The sequence below is a fragment of the Acomys russatus genome, chromosome 18 (assembly GCF_903995435.1).
Source record: "Acomys russatus chromosome 18, mAcoRus1.1, whole genome shotgun sequence".
Lineage (NCBI taxonomy): Eukaryota > Metazoa > Chordata > Mammalia > Rodentia > Muridae > Acomys > Acomys russatus.
In genome coordinates this window covers 40,786,673-40,809,060 of record NC_067154.1, presented here as the reverse complement: position 1 = coordinate 40,809,060, position 22,388 = coordinate 40,786,673, and the positions used below count along the sequence as shown (strand labels likewise).

Below are 22,388 nucleotides of genomic sequence, written 5' to 3'. Positions count from 1 at the left end.
ATCTACTCCTAAAACCTGACTAGACCGAGATAAAGTAGTGGCTTTTGACTTTTTTAATGAAATATACTTGTTTAGGGTGGATGCCACCAGGACCTATTTCTCTTTTGAGGGAAGATTGAGACAGGCAGGCTGCCCAGCCAGAGTGCCATCTGCCCCCAAGTGCTTAAGAGCTGGGCCTTTAAGTTGAGAAAGTGATTGAAGATCTTTGCTTTCCCCTCATTTGTGAAAATTTAACGGAAAGATTGGCTAAGGAGGCAACAGGACAGTGGAGATGATGAATACTATATACATGATGTTTTACTTTTTTGTGTAATAAAAAAAATAACAGAATTTCTTTTTAAGAAAAAAAAAGGTCTTTGGGAGGTCATGTGACACTCAGGAAAGTTTGCTTAGGCCTTGCTTCTCTTCCTTGATTCTCCCACAGGAGCAGCTTTGCAATCCCTGCAGTGCAGTCCCGGCTTAATTCTGCTTCCATGTTATTTTCATTGGCTTTTCCTAGGAGTCACAGGAGGTTTGTTCTGGTCCTCCTGACACCTGTCCCCTCATCTCTCATGGCTGCTTGTGCACCTCACAGACTGCTTTGCAAGTGTGCACTGTTTGCCTGTTCCACATTGAAGAGCTCACACAGATGCTAACAGTTGTCACTTTCCCAGACACCTTCCCCCACCCCACCCCCAAAAAAATCACACTGGGAAAATGACTTTTGACATCTTAACTCCCAGTCTCTGATCTTCCCCATGTGGCCGCTCCTTGCTAGACCCAGTAGAGTAGCCACGCATCACTGCTCACAGGGGCCACTTTTCCCAAGGAGCAGAAGATGGAAGAGCCAACTACTCTGGTGACCAGCTAACATCCTGAGCAGTATCCGCACACACATGTCACTCTAACCCTTACCTATTATTTCCTTATGATGATAAGTGATCATGAAGATACTGGTAAAGTCTGGTGGACTTGAGTGAGTCTTAGAAGACGGGCAGGCATTCATTTCCTCTTGTTCCACACTTTCAATTTAATTTATTTTTTAGGAAATAACACATATGCAGACACCAAAAGACAGTGGCTACCATGATCTCACCTATCTATGGAACACAAGGAAGTTTATCCCGTGAAAGATGAAAGCAGGGGAGTGATTAGCAGAGAAGGAACAGAGTAAGAATAGAAGGAAGGGGAGGTGGTTGAGTAAATGATGCAAAGTTGCAGAGAGATGGGCATAAAGACTTCTAGCATGCTAATGCACAGTCAAATGGTTGGAAATAATGATATTGCAAATTCTTAGATGAAAGGAATCTGGAATGTATGATAAGTGAGGTGTTAGGTGTGTTTAGCCTGATTTAAACACTAAACAATACACACACACACACATACATATCCCATGATCATAAAGACAGACAACTTGTAGCTATCAATTAAGGTGACAGTATTGGCAGTGGGATAGCTCATTGGGTGAAGGAGCTTGCCACAAAGCCTTTGCGCAATTGTACATATGCATACTCTAAGCACACTCAGAGTCATAAATTCAAAAAGGTATTAAGTATATTTCATGTGAGATGGCTCAGTTGATAAAGGGCCTTGCCATTCAAGCTTGGTGGCCTGGGTTCAATTCCCAGAATCCACAGAAAGATGAAAGGAGAGAACTGACTCTACAAAGTTGTCATGACCTCCATACATGTATTGGTACCATGGCACATGCACACATGTATACACATCATATATACACAATAATGATAATCATAAAAAATATATTTAAAAATATAATTACTAGGGCTAGAGAGATAGCTCAGTGGTTAAGAACACTGGCTATTCTTCTGGAGGACCCAGATTCAATTCCACAATTGTCTATAACTCCAGTAGCAGGGATCTGATACCCTCCCAAAGACACATGCAGACAAAACACAATGTACATAAAAATAAAATAAACTATAAAAATATATAATTACTAAAATAATGTATTATATCACAACCTGGTGGCTTGATGAAAAGAGGAGAGCATAGTTTCAAATAAATAGCAATGTTGGAGAGTGATAAAAGAAAACAGAAATATATTGTATATATGGCTGAGAGGACTTTTGACATTTGAATTGAAGCTCTTTGAGAATTTGGATACTGTAACCAAAGTATTCCACTAATCTCTCCACCCCAAGCTAGCAACACATAATATATATTTTGTTTGAATAAATTAGCATATATTCAGGAAGCTGACCATAAGCAGAAAAGTTCATCTCTTTGATCTGTTTTTTTTTCCTTTCAAATAGGACTTGTATCCTTTTAAAGATTTATTTATTTATTATTATGCATTTATTTATTTTTATTTTTTTTATTTATTACTATTTATTATTATGCATACAGTTTGCATGTACACCTGCACACTTGCACATTATAGATGGTTGTGAACTACCATGTGGTTGCTGGGAATTGAACTCAGGACCTTTGGAAGAACAGGTACTCTTAACCACTGAGCCATTTCTCCAGCCCCATCTCTTCGATCTTAATCCAACCTTGGATCTGGGTTTGGTGGACTCTCTATAAAAGGCCAGAAGCTACATGTTTTGGTACGCAGGAGGATATGTGTTTCAGGTTGTAACTGGTCAACATTGTCCTCACTGGGAAACAGCCAAAACAATATAAACAAGTTAATGTAGACATGTGCCAAGAAAAACTTATTTGCAGACTCTAATGTTTAACCTGAGTTCAATGCAAGTGTGAATTATTCTGCTTTTGATTTTTCCTTCAACATGTAAAAATGGGAACCACAGTTAACCAATCCCTTCTATATATTTTTCAAGTGGAAAAGACAAATGTCCCATTTTAAATTGACAAAATAGTTGTGAGAGGTAAACTAGAGACTATGTGTGTTTGAATTAAACAAGCAAATCTAGTCCACAGATAGCATGCAACCTGTCTTGCTTTGGGTCATGTTATCTTCTCCCATGCCCCATGAGATGAGTCTGTATCTTCTTTCCCCTAGTTACCCTCATACCATCAACTTCATATTCACCTTTTCTTTCAACTGCAATGAGGAAAGGACCCATCAGTCTTGTTCTAATCTCATTTGCTACTTTCCCACCAAGACAGGACAAACATTGTCCTATCACACAACTGAGCAATGTTCTCTCCCACCAAGAAGAGCCTTTCTCAGACTTCTGAATAGAACAATGAGAGCATAGGCACTAAAATCAACAGCTAATAAATGGACTTCTTGCACCTAAGAAGTGTCTACACAGCAAAGGGCACTGTCATTTGGACAGAGCGACAGCCTACAGAACGGGAAAGGATTTTTACCAACTATCTATCCAACAGAGCTTAATAGCCAAAATATGTAAAGAACTAAAAAAATTAGATTCAATGAAACAACCTGATTTTAAAATGGGGGTATAGATCTAAACAGAGATTTCTCAAAAGAGGCAGCCGGATGGCTGAGAAACAAAAAAATGTTCAATATTCTTCGCCATCAGAGAAATGCAAATCAAAATTACTTTGAGATTTCATCTAACACCTAATATGGCTAAGATCAACAAATCAAGCGACATCTCATGTTGATGAGGATGTGGATTAGGAGGAAAGCTACATTGTTCATAGGTGTACAAACAGCCATTATGAAAATCAGTGTGGCAGTCCTCAGGGAGCTCCTACAGTCTACCTCAAGATGCAGCTATAATACATTATTGAGTATATACCCAAAGGATGCTTCATCTTGCCACAGAGATATTGCTCACATATATTCATTGTGGCTCTATTTATAATAGCCAGAAATTGGAAACAACCTCAGTAAATAAATGGATCAAGAAAATGTGGGGCATTTATATAATAGACTATTACTCATACATTACAAAAATTAAACTATGAAAGTCTCAGGTAAATGGATGGAACTAGAAAAAAATTATCATGAGTAAGATAACTGAGACCTAGAAACGCAAAACAAATATAGGATTATTTGCTTATATATGACTATTAGCTGTTAAGTCAATGATAACCAGCCTACAATCTGTAGAACTACAGAAATTAGGTATACTGTAAGGGACTAAAGGGGACACTTAGATCTTGCTAGGAAAGAGAAATAAAAAAGATAGTTATAGATGAATGGGGAGGGACTAGGACAGGAAAACTTAGTGGGTAGCAGGAAAGAGTGCAGATGAGGGAGTGGCAGCTAGAATTAAGGGTCATTTGAGGAGTAGTGTGAAAACCTAATACAGTAGAAGCTTTGTAAAAATCCATACATGTGGGAAAGAGATCTAAAATGCCAAACTGTAGAGGAGACAGGGCCTCAGCTAGACATCTCTTGTCGCCAATGAAGCTTCCAGTGTTGGGATTGTTCCATATAATAGAGTTTTTGTCTAAAGGGGTCTCATGGGAACACCCAGACTAGCCAGGCTATTGTCAAGTCTCTAAGTTGCTCTTCACAAACTGACAACAAGGCCTCGTTACTGAAGACAATAGCTACACAATGCATTGAACACAGAGAAGTCAAGCTGGTGACTGCATAGGTCCTTCAGCCCCATGTACTAATGTCTAGTATGGGAAGGTACTCTTCAGGCTACCAAGAGACAACCATAAACACCAAGACAGATATAGCCCCTTTGATTTACAATGGTGCCCTGCCTGCAAAATATGCTAGTGCAATAGTGGCACAAACCTTGTGAGAGTAACCAACCAATATTGGATTTGACTCAAGGCCCACTCCACCAGATGGAAACAATGCCTGATGTTGCTTGAGAGGCCAAGGTGCTGAGACCAGATACCCCAGGGACTTAGGGAAAACCAAAACTAATGTTCTGGGGGGGAAAGTAGCAATAAGATGACTCCTAATGGCAGTGCTTTGCTCAGTTAGCATCAGAGAAGCCTTCTCCTGCAGCAGAAGGGAACAAATATAGAGACCCACAGCCAGACATGTAGAAAGAAAGAGAGAAAACTGGCAACACTCAGCCCTAAATAGGATGTCTTCATAAAAATAAAAACACCTCATCATCCCTTCATGGGGCAGAGAGGAGGCTAAGAGTGACAAGGGGATGGAGGACACCAAGAAAACAAGGCCTTCTAAACATAATAGGACCAGCACACATATAAACTCACAGAGACCTGAGGCAACATGCGCTGGGCCTGTAGGGTCTGCACCAGATGGGGTCTGGTAGCTGAAGGGAGAAGTAGACAAATGTTCCTTGACACAGAAACTATCTCCGGTTGGTAATGATTTGCGTGTGAAAATTAGTTTTCTGGAAGGGAGACTCCCTGGTGAGGCAGTCCTCAATACCCAGCAGTAGATGACTGTCAGAAAATGAACTCAATAGCATCGTTGGCAGTTTCTTCTTTCCTGATGTCATGTCTGGGCCTTTCCTTTCTTTTGTACATTTTTTATCTTAATTATTTTATTTACATTTTTTTCTTTCTCTTCACCCTACAGGTCTTTTGTGTATATATTATGGCTTCCAGTTTGGTGTTTATATGGGATTCCTGAGTGGATCTCTGCAGCCATGTTTGTTTCTTGTGTCTCTGTTTGGGCTCTTTTCCTACAGTTTGTTTGTTTTGTCCTATTCCAATGTGTTAGTTTTTGTTTTATCTTATTATTATTCCATAGGAGCCTGTTTACTTGCTGATGAGAGACAGAAAATCTGGGTAAGAGGGGACGTGGGGAAGAATTGAGAAGAGTAGAGAGAGGTGAAACTGTAATCAGGATATATTATGTTGGGAAGAAAGCAAATTTCAATAAAAAGAGTGGAAAAAAAAAAGAAGATCCCTTCTCCTTACGTCCTCAGCTTTGATACACTCTCTCTGGATGATCCCGTAACACAAGGCACTGATAGGAAATATCTCTGAAGACAACCAACGAACTCAAAGTAGCAAAGGCAGAAGAACACTGGGACAGTTTATATATATTGCCCTAAGTGCCAGAATTCATGCAGACAAAAACATCAGCAACATCCAACCTGTTGTTCACTGTCAGGGACACATTCTAGGCTAGATCGTCAGTTCTTTGTAAGTTAGACACTTGCCTGGTTTCTGTTTGCTTCCTTTCTCTAGGACTCTGGTCAGCATGCACATGCAAATACAGGTTTTGTCTCCTTAGAACAACTAGAATGAATTAGAAGTTGAGGTTTTCAGTCAATGCAAACAGGATGCTTTTACTTGAATGGATCCTTTCAGAGCATTGTGGTACTTCCTGTGGCCACAATTAGTGCCTCAGCATTTCTAGATTCTCTGCATCTGAACCACTTACTCGCTCTCTTCTGAAAGGACCACTTGATCCCAAGACCCAACACCAGCTTAACAGTTGAAATGTTTTAAAATGTTCATTCTAGTTTGGTCACATTTTCCCATGTTGGCTTTACCTAAATATATCATTTATAGGGACTAGAAGTATCCTGTGAATTTGCTGTGGCTGTTGCTGCTGGTTGTAGTGGTGATTGTGGTGGTGTTGGTGTGTGTGTGTGTGTGACATATAAATGCTTTTAGTGTGTGGGCATATGGGGGTGTGAAAGAGAAGAGAGTATGCTTTGGGGTTCTGTTCATTCACCCAAGAACTTGCTTAGGACCTAATCTAGGCTCTAGACACAGTAGAAGCATGGCCCCTGACCTTTTAAGAGTTGAGCAGCTGTAGAGGAGACTAATATGAAGATAAGATCATTGTATATTATGCTAGTGACTTAATTGAAAAAGGATTTAAATAGGTTGAGAGTACTAAACTAGCCGGGTCTAAGGGTTCAGTTAGAGTAAGAATTTTAGAGCCAACCGCATCTTCTTGCTGCAGGCCTTGGGTAATTTACCTTGCTCCTTTGAGCGTCATTTGTCTGACCTGTGAAGTGGGGGGACACTTTGCAGCTTCATACACAGGCTCAGCACCAGGTGCCTACCTCATCATTGTAGTCTGCTGGACAGATGGGAACAGAGGGATCAGTTTTGTGGGGTTGCACGGGGACAGGGCTTCCATTTGGAACAAGAGCTAGGAAAACAGTGCACCTGGGTCAGCCATTGTCTTTCTCCCCTGGGAGTCTGTTAGGACAATGGATAGGCTATCTTTTCCCGGCACAGGTTTTGGATATTTTACTGTCCTTACAAGCTGACTGAAAGGCCTGGTCAAGTTACACACTTCTTCAGACTTTTTGCAAGGACTTTGAGCATTCAGTCCAACTTCAGGATTTCTCCGTCTCAATCTCAATTTGGTTCACCGGTCTTGAAAAAACATACTTGCTTTGGCGCTGCTAGGCTATCTACGATTTCTTCCTGAGGAATATACAAAACATAGATGTTTGTGAATAGCGTATGTCTAATGTTTGGATTGTTTTACCTTGTAATGAAGTGATGTGGGTACCTTGAATGACGGATAAATGGACACAGTGCCCTATGCTGCCTTAGAGCCCTGAAGTGATGTATATTCTGGGAAAATGGGGGCCTATTAAAATGGAACTAAGTACTCTTTACTGTTGTCTATCTGAGTCCAGCCCTATAGCCAAATCAGACCTAGTGAAGTGTTAGTACTCCTGTTTGGCCCACCAGTGTGACAAGAAAACCACATAGCAACTCCTCAACTACATATGTGAATGTTAACTGACTTCTCTGATGTCACAGCAGGAAAGGCGAAATTGAAACTCACCTCTCTGCCCCAAAAGTCCCTGGTGGGATGCTAAGGTTTCCACAGAGACCTGCCAAATGGAACACCCAGTGACTTTCCCAGCATTCAGTGCTGGCTAGGTTGTTTCAGGAAAAAGAACGGAGCCCCAAAGCTTGTTTGTCTTTGTTTCTTCCAGGAGAGAAGCCCTACAAATGCACGTGGGAAGGCTGCACCTGGAAGTTTGCCCGTTCGGATGAACTGACCAGGCATTACCGCAAACACACGGGAGTGAAGCCATTCAAGTGTGCGGACTGTGACCGCAGTTTCTCGAGGTCAGACCACCTGGCGCTGCACCGTAGGAGGCACATGCTGGTGTGAGGAAGGGCTCCGGTCCAGCTGGGCGGAAGAGCTGGGTCTCTTAAGGAGCAACTAACTCAGCAGGGCTGAGCTCCCTCTACAGTGTTAACATCAAGGGCACCGCCATTCCCACGGTGCCTGAAACCAGAGCAGGAACAAGAAGGAACCAACCCTTCTCCCTTCGGCCTGAAGGTAACCCCCCATCATGACCACGCGCGCGTGTGAGAGAGCCCTCTGCGTTCACGCTGGCCTGGGAGTTCAGCGCCTCAGGTCCTGAAGAGACAGGCATTGTTTTCCATGCTATGTCCTCTGCCATTGAAAAGATGTTTGTAGCTTGTACATTTTCCGAGCTGGCAGACACTGCTATCAATCCCTTAAAGGTCATCTACCGCAAATTGATGGTTAGAAAAGACCTTCTCAGTTTGGATGATTCTTCCATGGCACCCCACCCCACTCCACCCCCCAACCCTCAACCCTTTTGACAGAAATTTCAGTTCCGATCTCAGTTAAGCTAGAACACACATCCAGTCTGTTACCAGCAAGCAGCATGAACCAGAACGGAAGGGGCTATTGGAGACGAAGACGCTCCGACGCTCCATTACCCAAAAAGAAAGGCACACAGAAGTAGCGCTCTGTGCTGCCGATGGCAGACCTAGATAGCACTCACAGCTTGTCCTCATGCCATCCCCCTAAGAGAACCAACATTGAGTCTTTTTCATTTGTTTGTCGTTGCTTGTTTCTGTTCTGTTTCGATTATGTTTTGTTCATCCGTTCCAGCAGAGGGGCAGAGCAGTTTCTCAAAGGCTAGTCCTGCTTCTCCCTGGCGTGGACGGGCAGAGGTGTTCCGTAGTTGAATAGGAAGAGCCTGTCTAAAAAGAATAATTAATAATAATACCTACTGCCCCACTTCAAATTGCAGCGTTCTGTCACTTAAGCATCATCTCTTCCTGCCCTTAGTGTTTGATTACATGGAATCAAGGGGGAGGGGGGCTTTCTTAGACACACTGGCACCAAGGTAAGAGGCGGGGCTGCCCAGGTAAAGTCAGTGAACACGAAAATGAGACAGAGCAGAGATGGAAATAGTGCTCCTCTTGAGGAGAAAAGCAATAATGAATAGAAGGACTTTCCTACAATAACTCCACTGAGGATTCACGTTACCAATTTTCATACTTACTAAAGGGATTGTAAAAAACACCCCAGCATTTCAGATGTCTTAGTTACGGCCACAGCGCTGAGGTAATCTTTCCGCTGTTTCTTGTCCTACTTGCGTGAGTACCACAACTAAAGATTATTTCCCCCTCCATCCCCCCCACCCCGCCCCTTTTCTTGTTGGAAAACAGTTATTTGGTGACTAGCTAGGCAAGGGAGGCAGGGCTTCAGCTCGTGGGTATGCTAGCTCTTCCTGGGCATGAGCCTGTGGAAAGAGTGCCCCCGTGGAAAGCCTGCCCTGGTGCTAATTCTCCAGCTAGGAGAGCCAAGATACTGACTCCCCTATGGATTCTTCTCCACACAGGTCACTTTTTAAACTGTCCCAGAATCCCCTGCTCCTACATTGGCATCCGCAGGGAGGAAGATGAGAGCTAAATCAGGTTCCATTGTTCCTCTCAATGGAGAGTCTTTTGTATCTAGCAAAATATACAGGAAAAGCAATACATCCCCAACAAGCACCCTTTCCAAAATAGTATCATATTTTTTTTTTGTTGTCCCCACTAAAAGCTGTTGTTTTCCCAGCTTTATGTGGCAGTTGGGTTTGGTGAGATTTTTGTTGTTAAGACTTTTTATAGCTTGAATATAAAAGGTCTCCAGTGAAGACCTTTGCAATATATTTCAATGACATGCTTGATCTGGGGGAATTGCACAAGTCAACCTCATGATATTTCTAGCTCATTTTGAAATGTCTGGACATTCTAAAAATGAGTTCTGGTGACAGAATTATTCTTTATAGTATCAGTAGTATACTTTGGATAGTTGCATTCTGACAGTGCAAGAATTGTAAACACTACAAGAACTACCGTTTGTGTTAGACAGCTTCTGAAGGAATTGTAATCAACGTTCAGGCAAAAGTATCATGATTTACAGGTCACGTCCCAGCTTCAAAACTATGTGCTCTGTATTTTCTTCCAGGTCTGAAAAAGTCAGTAGGCAGTTTCCCTCCAACAAGGGCTGCAGTTCTGTTGATAAAATAGCTTCAGCTACACAGGTTGGTACCCACCAGCCAGCAGGGCTTTCTTTTTTTAGCCAAACTTTTCAATCTGTACTGTATGCACTTCCTATTTCGCATTGCCTGTTATCATTCAGAGTAAAAACAGGTTTCCGGTGCATACCAGCATTAGCAACCAGCCAGGGCGAAGAACACAGACCATACCAAACAGCCATGAGCTCCTCAAGCGCTGGCCCCAGAGCCTAGTTGGCCGGGAGTAAGTAGTTCACTCAAACAAAGTATAGATTTGCCTTAGTTCTGGCTGCTCTCTTAAGAGCCACTCCTTTTTCCACTGCGAGACATCTTGCAAGTTTTACAGGTGGGATTCATTGAGCTGACAGGCAGGGGAAGCTTCCTGAGTGACATCTTGATTTAAATTTAGCACAGAACTAAATGAGTCCCTCTAACAGCCTGGGGAAGACTTGAGGAAGTGAGCTGCTTCCCCACCTCCTCCCCCCCACTCCCTATAAGTGGAAAGCATTCTGAGATGGGAAGGGTACCTGATAGAACCTGCCACCATCACAGCTTTTCCCTTCTTGTGACATAGTGATATTTTTTAGAAGAGATGCAAGCACAAGCGAATACATCCCTGATCTGGCCCAAGAAATGAAACTTATTTGGGACTTCTTGGGGTGGGGGTGGGGGTGTGTAGCCAATCCTCCCTGGTGAGTTGCCTCCTTGGTGTGTGTCTCCTGTATGAAAGAAAGGGGTTTGGGACTAAAGGAAATGGAATATCCTTAGGCACAGAAAAGCCTCCACCCATTTCACGTGTGCCTAGCTTCTTGAAAAGCACAGTAGAAGATAAACTATTGAAAAAGGGAGTGAATCCTAAAGTGAGTCCCTCAGTTGTTTCCTAAGCAGAGCATGCTTTAAGTTCAGATTTGAAGTGGTTCAGCTTGCAGCCAGGGACGGTGTGTGTGCTTGCGAACGCCTCACACACTGAGCGGGGAGAGCCGGTTGTCTCCTTGGCAATGTAAAGACTGAGGATTTTCGGAGAGTTCCTTATATTCCAATCTCAGGTTGTTTGGAGAGAAATTTCCCATTCAGCTCCAACCTCCTGCTGTCAATTGCTTTGGACACTGGTTGGTTTCAAGTTCTTTTTATGGCATTTAGAAAGCAGTTCCTGATGGCTTTACAATGGAGATTATGCTGTTGCCTTTACAGAACACATAGGGCATTTGTTTTCAAAAAGTTGATCATCTGTTCCATGCGTGAAATGAGTACTTTTAAATATCACTTCAAAGTTTAAAAAGGGAGGTAAGAAGACAAGTTAAGGGAGAGGGCTTTCAAAATCCACCAGTGTTTACAAATGAAAAGTCCAGGGTCATTAGAAAAGCTGTGTTCAGCACAGATGTAATTTGGGCTAGCTCATGCAAAGACTGTGTTTGTTTTTTATACAACTTGTTCAACCTGAGATTGCCACTTGTGTCCGAAATGGAAATTTAAGTCTGCACTTTGAGAGCAGCTCATTAGAATGACAGCATGTGTAGGGATAACGACGCAGTGTTCCTTAGTCTGTGCTCTGTGTATGGTGTGTACCAAAGCGACAACTGAATAAATCTGGCGAGGTGAGGCCTTCGGTTGTATTACTATGCCTTTGTTTTGTTGCTGTGACTGCCTCGAAATGTAGCTGAGATGTTGTTACAGGGCTGTCTTACCACTTTTATAGTGAGGCTTCGTAGAACTGAAAGCAGTGTTGATACAAGCACCAATGTGGTCTGCATAAAAAGGCTCGAACGTGAACTAATGCTGATGAGCCACATAGGGCCAGGAAGCCTTAATACTCAGTTCAGAATCCACACTCAGATTTCGCCCTTTCCCATTGCCTGTGACTTTATTGCATAAATGTATGCCATCGGCCAAATCCCTCCCTTTAATTTTCCCTTTACAACCTGTGTATCCCACAGAAGCATTTTCACCTTGACTTGGTTCCGTTTAGGAAAGATGTTTGGCCAGTTGTGTCTTCCATATTTCATGTCTACTTATTCCCACACTGCCTTTCACTTACTTGGACAGACACCCCTAACACATGCACATGTGTGCATACACTTGTATATGCAGCAGCCAACAGGCAAGTAAATATCAATATCAACAAAGAACTTTTTTAAAGAAATAATTTGTAATAATCCATCCTATATAGAAATGTAAGTTATTACCTAACTAGAGAATCAGCTTATAATACGATGTAACATTGCCTGCATTTTATAGCTAAGAAATGTATATAAAAATTTAAAATGATATATTTTCACAATTTCATTATAGAGTAATGTCTGTTTAGCAGCCCATGCCCATTGGTATTTTAAATATGCTAAATAATGAGCAATTGCAATGAAAATCAGATTTTCATAAGAAAATAAAATAGAAGGGTACCGCATCTTTAAAAATAGAGTGAAGCTATTTTACTGTATTCGTAACGTATGTGATAATGGAAAAGGTATTTTCAAACACGCAAATTTTACAGAGGTTGTAAATAGTTTGATGACCTATGTTGGGGGAAAGCTTCTAGTTTTCATCACAATAAAAAAAAAAAAAGAAAACACTTGTTCAGATATGCCTTGTGTATGGATGGTGCACACAATTAGCGATGTTGCCATGGGAACCAGTCCCACTTTTTGATGTTCTCGGTGCTTGGTTAGAACAGAGTAGCCACTTGTCATAGCTTAGCCAGAATGGTTTAAAACTCAAATGAAGGCAGTCATGTTTTCAAACTCATGTCTTTTTTTGAAAAGGGAAAAATGGGGACTTATTTGTTCTAGAAAGAATCATCTAGCAATCATTCTCTCTTCTCACTTCATCCTCAACAAAGTGCTTCAAAATTTAAAAAAAAAAAAGTACAGGAGTTCTTGTTTGCATTCGAGGGGGCTTGCTTTCTGCTGTGGGTACCTGTTAATGAGGTTAAGTGTATGCGTATGGCCACATATTAAAGTAATCTTTAGTGGCAATGGAGAAAAGTTAATGCCCATTTTTCAGAAATGAATTAAATGCTAAAAGTGCCTGTCAGTCAGTATGACCAATGAGATAATCCTGTACTTTCATACAGCAATAATTGTTTATCATACTGGGTTTCTCCTACAGTTTGACACACACACAGAGTAAATACATGCACATAAGTCAATTAAATCTGTTCCCACAAACCCACAGAAAAGGGCTTTCAACACTTTGAAGCAGAACTAATCTCATTTGCAATTCCTATCTCTTATTTTTATTTTTCTTACTTGAATATAAGCAGGCAAATATGAAGAATGAGGCTATCTTTCACTACAGGACAATGTATGACAATTGCAATGTTCAGATCAAACTTTGACTGTGGTGTACCTCAAACAGACTTGCTCAGTGAAAACACCGATGTACTTAGAGCAAAGCGGAGGGATTTTTTTTTCTGCTTTATTTTCCCCACTTAGATCAGCACACAGGCCCCTGTTCAGGCACCTCATTCTCTCTTTTCACTTAACAAAAATCTCGTATCACCAAGAAGCATTTAGAGGTGAACATTGACAAATTACTCCTCCCCTATCCCCACCACCACCCCACCACCCCAAAAAAACTCCTCTGATACTTTGTGAAGGCCTCCAGGCGATTGTTTAGTTCATCCTGAAAATTACCTGACATGATGATGTGCATTCAGAAGTTCACAAGGTTTTTTTTTAGTTATTTTATGGCTACAAGTAGAGTCATGGGTAGAAATAAGTGGTGAGGCTATGTATAGATGTGAGCTATCTCAGAGCATGCGTTCCCCCAGACTAGCTATGGAAGTTACCAGCAGAACTATCTTCTTTCAGAGCCAAACACTAAGTAAGAACAGTTGGGAAAGTATGGCTATGAATTAGCTGTCAAGGTTTGACACAATGTATGTCATTGCGGTGGATGCCATTCTCCAGGCCCCCAACTTCAAGTCTAGAAAACGCCATCGCCTATGTACCCTACTCTGTGTCAAAAAAAAGAATGGTGAAAACAATGCATCAAGAGGTAGAGGGAGGAAAAACCAAACAGCAACCACGTCGGAGCTCAGCCTAGGCTCAGTGAAGTCAGACCTTCTGACTTCATTCGTTCCCTGTGTTGTCAGAATGTGCTGAATGTGCTAAAGTAGCTCTCAGTGAAACAACAGCCGCCACTTACTAATGCTGCATGCTGACTGCTGCAGGAAGAGCGTTAACATAACCTCCCATCTGTACTGCTCTCCCCTGCATGGATGGGAAACTGAGGCACAGCACACATGGCTGAGAGTAAGACGAATGGGCAGACTGGGAATCCATAGCCTCCTGGCTCTGCAGCCCGTGTTCTTTCTACTGCAGTGCACACCCTTCTGTGCCCCCGGTTCCTGGCTGCCCCAGTCCCAGTCTCTAACTCAGTTTTGTTATCAGGACCCTGCAGGGATAAAATACCAGGACATGCTCTAGCACATAATGTGACAATAGGACAGAGGATTTGACGTCAGAACCTTCCTGACACCTCACCGATGGGGAGGCGGGGGGAGCTGGAGAGGGGTCACTCTAGACAAACATGGAACCAGAGATCTAAATGTGACATTTTTCTCCTATGTTTGCCCAGAGCCCTCAAGATCTTCAGAGCCCTTCTTACTTAATACTACAATTCAGTTCTGGTTAGTTTTTCTCAATTTATGGGTTTCTTTGTATGTATACTAATCACCATTCCCCGCCCCCCCCCACTGGACCTGCTCTAATCTGTGAAAGGGCATCTGGAGCCCACACCTCAGTGGAGCCACTTATTTCCAGAGCCCAATCTTAACAGGTGTCCATGAGTGGTGACGTCCGGCACCTAGCAGATCAGTGGGCAGTTCCTTCCCAGGGCTCTCACTTCACAGCGCTGCCTTGGAGTGTTTTAAATAGTCTCATAAATAATTTGCTTATAGTACTGTTAGCTTGAGTTTTATGTGCGGAGCTGTCTAACAGCAGAGGATTGAAATCCCTCCCTGTCGGCATAGAAGGAGGTCTCTGGCAGTATTGATTCATGGAAGCGCTAATGGACTTTGAAAACATTAAGAATCCCATTTCTCAGAGTGTTTCAGTTTCTGAAAATGAATCTCCTGAATTATGATCTTTCTCCCCGTTAGTTAAGGGTGGGAGGGGGGAGATAAAAGCTGTATAAACAACTTCTCTCCCATACTGAAAGCAAGTGTCTATGTCCACAACCTCCTGGAGACCGAGACTCCTGTCACTTAATTGAGTTTCAACAACTAGTTCTCAGATGACAATGCCACCTCTCTAAGTGGGTTGACAAGAGACGAAGAGTAGGAATAGTCACATCAATAATGTTTTTTTTTCCCCTCCTGCATTTCATCTCTAGAAATGTGAAGTGTTTCAGTGGCTCCTGTTGTGACTTATTCTTTTTCAAGGGCAGGTTAGCCGAGTCCTTGACAGAGATTAATTTTTGTTGAGAAATGCGGGTTTATAGGAGAGAATTCAGTTCCAGTTGTACTGGTGTCCAGTTAATCAAAAACTCAGATGTGTTAGCAATATTTTGACATCTTCCTTTTATGCTCATTTTGTTCTTGAAAAATAGAACACGAAACATTATAGATAATTTATTTTCCCTTTACTTGTATTTCTAGCTTTCCCGTGGCAGAATTTTGTGATTGTATTCAAACCATAGAATATATTTTGTCCCTCAAATGGTTGCACTCAGTGGCTATCATTGAACTGGGCGCTGGTGCCTACATGCAAGGCTCTTTCCTATCAACTTGTCTGTGTACAATCTGTTGTGTTTGGAGGTTCATTTCTGAAAACCACTGTCTCCCCCATGGGATGGCAGCTGTATTGTTTTGTTCATGTCTATGTGAGACACATTGCATCACATGGCAAACCAACTATGGATGGATGTGAGATAACTACTTAAGAAAACCAGCTCAAAAACACTGTCTTATGTATTATGTCATCCTGCCTCATAATGCAATTATGTGTATCATGATCACCTTTTACAAAGAGAAACCAGCAAATTCATGTTTGTCCATAGAAGGATGTACTAGGAACTGTCTGTGTTGTGCAGTGATGAGAACAGGCCACCCTTAATATACCCACCTGCCACTTACAATGACTTAGTTATAATTAGCAGTAGTCTAGACATTGCTCTTGGTGTGTGGGGGTCAGTGCAGACGTCATATTCCTTTGAATAAATCTCCCAGTCATATCTGAAAAAAAAAAAAAAACGCACGAGAATAAAAAAAAAAAAAACATCATCTTTGGCCAAATCAAGCAGGCATCTCTTTGCTTTTGCTCAACATGTAGCTCATTATACATGGTGATTGGATCACAAGATATTTCTGTGTAAAAATATGAAGATGTCATTTAGTTATTCCAGGCTGGAGGCCTCTGCACAGCAAAGTGAATAAATGGGCTGCTTCTGATTCATGTTTATGGATGGCATCTTACAAAAAGACTCTTGGGCATATGACCCAGAGTTAGAGTGCCCAGAGGAGAGCCTAACATTAAAGGATAAAGTCCCCAAGGATGCTGGCAAGCAAATGTGTTGAGTTATTACATTCTTTGTTTGGTTTTTCTGTTCAGAGTTTTAATTGCAAATGAATTTATTCTTTTCAGCTTAAAGGTCTAATTTCCTAATAGTTTCCTCTGCATTTATATACTCTGTAGTGTTTAGGCGGCTCCTGTTATAAGTTTATTAATATTATGTAAGTGTTGTTCTTGTATTTATGTATAGTGTATGTATTGTAAATATACTCAGAGCTTTTTCTTTTTACTGTAAAATGGTGATTTTTTTTTTGCCCTATGATAATGAAAAGGGAGACTCTCCTAATGAGGTTCTCTCAGAAGATTATTCCAGTCTATTCTCAGAGATTTAAATGAACAAGTGTTATCGTTTTTAATGGTGTCTCAGACATATTCTGTTGGTGCATTGCTTTTCTGTATTCCACTTTCCTATGAATTGAGCTGTGAACTGAAATAGAGTTTAAACCTTTATCTGTATGCATTTGTATAATTATCTGAATGAAGGCATGAAGGTTCAATAAAGCATTTTGTATGGAACAAGTCTCCTTAATTATTACTAAGGCTGACTCAGGCGCTTTGGAAATCATAGTTATTAACCATTCTAATTAAGCCTTTGTTAGGAAAAGTTTTACTGCTTGAATATAGTAAATTGAAACCCAGGACAAGATAGAGTCTGTGAGACTCTTATTTTGCAACAACCATCACCTGTAAAGAAATTCCTGGTGTTTTAATGGTTAGCAAACTCAAAGGTGATCCAGCAATACCATGTGATACAAAGGATGATTCTCTCAGAGCTCAAAATTGAATTTCATGAGTTGCAATTTCTTCAGAATTTGTATGTCATGGATTGATAAATAGTGCATGCCAAGCCTAGCTGGTCTCTCTATGTTTTTAAGACAACTGCCTCACTGGGGAATTTGAAAATAAGAACAATAACTCGTATACTATCTTTAAGTAACTGACAAAATAAATTCATGAAAACTGTTTCTTATTACCTAGTGTGCTTCACTTGAAGAGCTAGAAAAATATATGCTATAAAAGAAATGTCTGTAAGTTATACTTAACAGCATCTTCAAGCCTTTGTCTTCGCTCCAAAAATCTTGGGTCATAATGTAGCCATATTCTAGTGAATATGGAAATGAAAAGGCATGGTGCTCAGTTTAGGCAACATTTCCAGTCAGTCTATTTGTAGGATCAGTTTCCTTAGCCACCAGGGAAGGTAAGAAGATGGGAGGTAGGGAGGGAGAGATGAAATAATTAGGAAGAATGGGAGTAGGAAAGGTTCGGTAGATTCCTTTGTTGCACACGTATAAAAACATAAGCCCGTCAAATTTTTCTTCCTACTCAGCCAACAAAAATCAGAGAACCCAAGAGATTTTTGGATCCCTCTACTACTTCCTCAAATCATTTTTCAAAAGACTTGGGTTCTATGACATTGTTCTATCCCATCCCAAGGAACTTGACTAAGCCTGCAAGCTGTACCTCACACCCTTCAGCATCAAAGCCCGCCCCTTTCCTGGTGTGAGGAAGCCAGGTCACCACTGCTTTTTTACTTTCTCAAGTCCATCCTTGTTGAAACATGATGGAAGGGTCTTGGAAACATCTCTTTCTCTACCATTAAAAGCCTTCTAGGTGCTTTCCTGGGAGTTACACACCAGTTTAGCAACCCACTAAGAGTGTATGGTCCTTAAAACCTGACACAGTGAACCAGTCCATTTTTATAAGTTGGGTGTGGGTGTGCGCACACACACATGAAGAACAGCGGACAAGTTTATGGCATCAGGTCTCTCCATCTACCTTATGTGAATTCTGATGAGCGGACTTATATTGCTCGGTTCTTGCTTCATCACCTTTACGCGATGAGACTTCTCCATGGTCCCAACCACTCTGATTTTTTTATCTTGTATATGTGAGTGTTTTGTCTGGATATCTGGTACCTATGAAGATCTGAAAAAAACATCTGATCCCCTGGAACTGGAATGACAGGTGGCTATGAGCCACCATATGGATGTGGGAAAATAAGCATGGGTCCTCTACAAGAGTAACTGCTCTCTTAACCACTGAGAAATCTTTCTAGCCCGCCCCTCCCCCAAAAAAAACAGTCCACTTTTCCTCATTCTTTTTGCAGTATCTTTAGTGGTAGCATTTTTAGGTATACCCTTCTAAGACAAAGATGAGTAATGAGCAAATCTTGTCTTCTGGGCTCTTCATCCAGAGTAGACGCACTTGAAAGGCTGACCTTAATCTATCTAGTTACTTCATTTTGGATGTGGTCTGTTAATAAAATAGAAAGTTGAGTGTTAGATTTATATATCTTTGGCTTAATTTTCAGACAGAGAAAATCTCTTTTGTCTGTTCAAGCAGCTAAACCATCTATTCCATTTGGTTTTATTTGTCCTTCAATCCCCACTCGACACTGCATCATGCAGTAGGCCACTGCGACAAGTCTCCTAGAGCATATTAGGGGATGTTTTTCCCTCCAGGTAATCTATGTGTTGAGATTCTTCAAGCAGGTGACTCCTGACCATTTCAACGACTGAGATTACATGGGAGGTGGAAAATTCAGTAAGTCCTTCAAGCCTCAGTGGAACTCGGGTGTATGGACATAGCTGTGATCTTTCATTGAGATGTTGATGGTCTCACTGCTCGTTATGGGCTCCAGTTGAATGGCTAAGAAACAGCAGCTTGGGGTGGTTAAAAGTAGAGAATGTGTTTTCAATTAGAATGCCTTGGGGCTTTAATACACACACACACACACACACACACACACACACACACACACACACACACACGCACACACACACGCACACACTCAGCAACAGAAAAAAAGTAGATCTCTAAAATGTTATTTCAGTCCCCAGTGGCCACTGAGGGGTTTTATAGTACACAATTCCTTGTCTTCCCACCAATGTTACATGGTTTTCTTCAATACAATGGGTTGCTTGTGCTTTGTCTCCATGCTATCTGGATTTAATATATTTCTCTCTCAGCAGGATAATAAGTATAATTAAAATCACTTCCTGTTTAGTCTAAATTTTACAGTAAACGCCTACATAACATAGTCACGAGTGATTGTGCATTTCTGAAATAAACTGTATTTTCTTTATACAGGGACAACTTTTACATGATCTTTTCTTGTTGATAGTTTCACTACTGTGTGTGTGTGTGTGTGTGTATGTGTGTGTGTGTGTGTGTGTGGAGAGAGAGAGAGAGAGAGAGAGAGAGAGAGAGAGAGAGAGAAAAGAAGGAGAAGAAGAAGAAGGAGAAGAAGGAGAAGAAGAAGAAGAAGAAGAAGAAGAAGAAGAAGAAGAAGAAGAAGAAGAAGAAGAAGAAGAAGAAGAAGAGTGGGAGACAGGAAGGAGGGAGGGAGGGAGGGAGGAAGAGTTGTACAAGGCCACAATGGCATCAGCATTATCAGATAGGTACAGAATTGTTTAAATAGGTACATGGATATGAATAATCCATTATCTTACCATAAATATGGTTTATATATAAAACTGCCATCCATTGTCCTGTAAAGAGTAGCAAGATGCTAAAAGTCTGTGCCGTGAGCTGCTGTGGCACCCAGTTCTCAGGTCTGCCAGTCTGTTGCTAAGTTACAGGTCAGCACAGCCTCCCAATAGGAGCCTTGCTGTTCTCTAACATTGCTCTGTTCCCTTTACGTATGGACATAGACCAGGACATTCAGTGAATGCCATAGAAGGTTCACCGTTATTGCTCCTTCTTGAGGTGATGAAATCAAACGCTTGTGTGGCCTATGCCATCTGCTGCTTAATTAGAGTCTACAGATCTGACTCCACCTTTGATGACCCATTTGGAGTCTTGTAGGACTGCAACAAGCTCAGAATCCTTAACCTTCTGAAATAGGCTACAGTTGATTGGAGTCATAAATAAACACACACACTGGAGAACTACCTCCTCAGAGACAGTATTTCACTGGACTAGAGCTTGCAAGCCAGTGAGTTCCAGAAATCCTCTTGTCTCTATCTCACTAACACTGGGGTTACAAGCATGTGCCCCCACATTGGTCCATAGCTTTTTGGGACCAAATTCAGGTCCTCGTGCTTGCAAAACAGGACTTTATCAACTAATCTCCTGGGCTCCATAAGCCAATTCTTTAAAATAAATGTCTCTGTATGGAACTAGACACATACTTGGTGCTTTTGCTCTGCTGGAAAACCCTGACTGTACCCATACATTGAGTTTCTCGAACTCCTATCCATCTTCCTCCCTCCAGAATCCTACCTTCTTTTCTACATGTCCAACGAGGACATTTTGCACAGCACAGTGATCACCTTCCTCATGAAATTTCTGGTCTCAGCTTCAATTTGGAACAGAGATGCTAAGTCAGCTTCATGAGAGATGTGACCTGTGACTATAAAGGCAGATCATTTACAGGTTTGGATTAGGTAACAAGTGGTAGGCGCTGCCACACAAAAAGGTGTTCACAATAATAATAATAATAATAATAATAATAATAATAATAATAATAATAATAATAATAAATTGAGCATTATACAGTTAAAAAAAACCGGTGTTCACTGAACAGCTCCTTCCTCTGAAACCAATCTTCTTAAATTCTCCCAAATCTCCCAGGTTTTTCTGTAAACCCCAAGATTTAATCTCAAATCTTTAAAATTTCACCTAGTTGCTGAAAATACATATTTAAGTCACAAGATTGGATTCTCCAATGCCAACTTCTCTTAGTCATTAAAAGTTAATAAAACACTAAGTATGTACTAATTTCTTATGTTCAAATACTTATCCTGCAGATTTGGTTCTCAAATACTCCTATACTCACTTATAAATGGTCTTAGGATCCAAAGCAAGTAATTATGAAATCTCATACAGATTGTGGCTTACCTTCGCAGATGGCTTAAGTTGTATGAAATAGGAGTTCTCATGTGAGACACTAATATACCATCCGCAAAACAGATGGGAAACATAAGAAGTTGGAAACAAGCAGTCCCATTTTAGAACAAAGACTAGGATATGCACAGCTCAGCAGCAGGAATCATGTGTCTGTATCCCCGGGTTAAGCTGCCTTCATGGATTTGGATTTGGAGGGTGTTGTTGCTGTGATTGTTGTCATTATTGTCTGTTTACCTAATGTCCCCACATCCTCAGAGAAGTCTATACAGCTGCATACACAAAATGCAGTTGTATTTGGCTGGATTTGCATGCAGCTCCTTAATATATGAAATAGTATCTTCCTATTCCTGTAGACTTCTGAATATAGCGGAGTCTTTCTTTACGATCCTTCTTGCCTAGTAGAACTATAGTCCTTATCAACAAGTGGTGATGGCCACACATATCTATGGCACTGGTTTTTTAGCTTGAGTTTCTTTCCTCTTCCATGGGAAGCTGAGAATGACTGAAGAAATTTCAGTCTCTCATAACTGGCAGTAGGATGTTCCTTGGGTGAGTCCAGTAGCTAGAATCCTATAATGTAGTTAAACTCCGAACGGTGCTGGAAAAAAGTTCCCAAACTAAATAGTTCTTCTTTTGAGAATGTCAAGGTTGAGGGACCAAGGCCAAGTTCATGTTAAGGATATTTGAGCCTCATCAGCAGTCAAACACTGTATACTACTCAGGTTTGCAGAAATGGTCAAATAAATCATGGACAAAATAAGTAGCATGTGAACATTTGGAAAAATGACAAACAGTGTACTCTTTCAACTATGGTCAGACATCTGTGTTTGAGCAGATTCACTCTGATGCTTATCCGTGGCTGCCAACTTTAGTGGAAATAGAATCAACTAAGAGATAGGCCTCTGAGAAGATCTTTAAGGATATTTCCTGAAAGGATTAAATTAGAGGAGAAGACCCT

At 41.2% G+C, this 22,388-nt stretch overlaps 1 protein-coding gene across 3 annotated transcripts in view; it reads left to right on the top strand.

The window, feature by feature from the left end:
* Klf12 (KLF transcription factor 12) overlaps nt 1-8,464 on the top strand; it is a 355,350-nt gene extending 346,886 nt beyond the window's left edge. For 2 of the 3 annotated variants that reach the window (XM_051160911.1, XM_051160910.1), the window contains one exon: nt 7,737-8,461. In XM_051160911.1, the coding sequence (XP_051016868.1) occupies nt 7,737-7,918 (182 nt within the window). In that variant the 3' untranslated portion in view covers nt 7,919-8,461. Of the gene's footprint in view, nt 1-7,736 lie in introns of all 3 variants that reach the window. The other variant, XM_051160912.1, reaches the window with a different exon arrangement.
* Nucleotides 8,465-22,388: the final 13,924 nt, after the last annotated feature.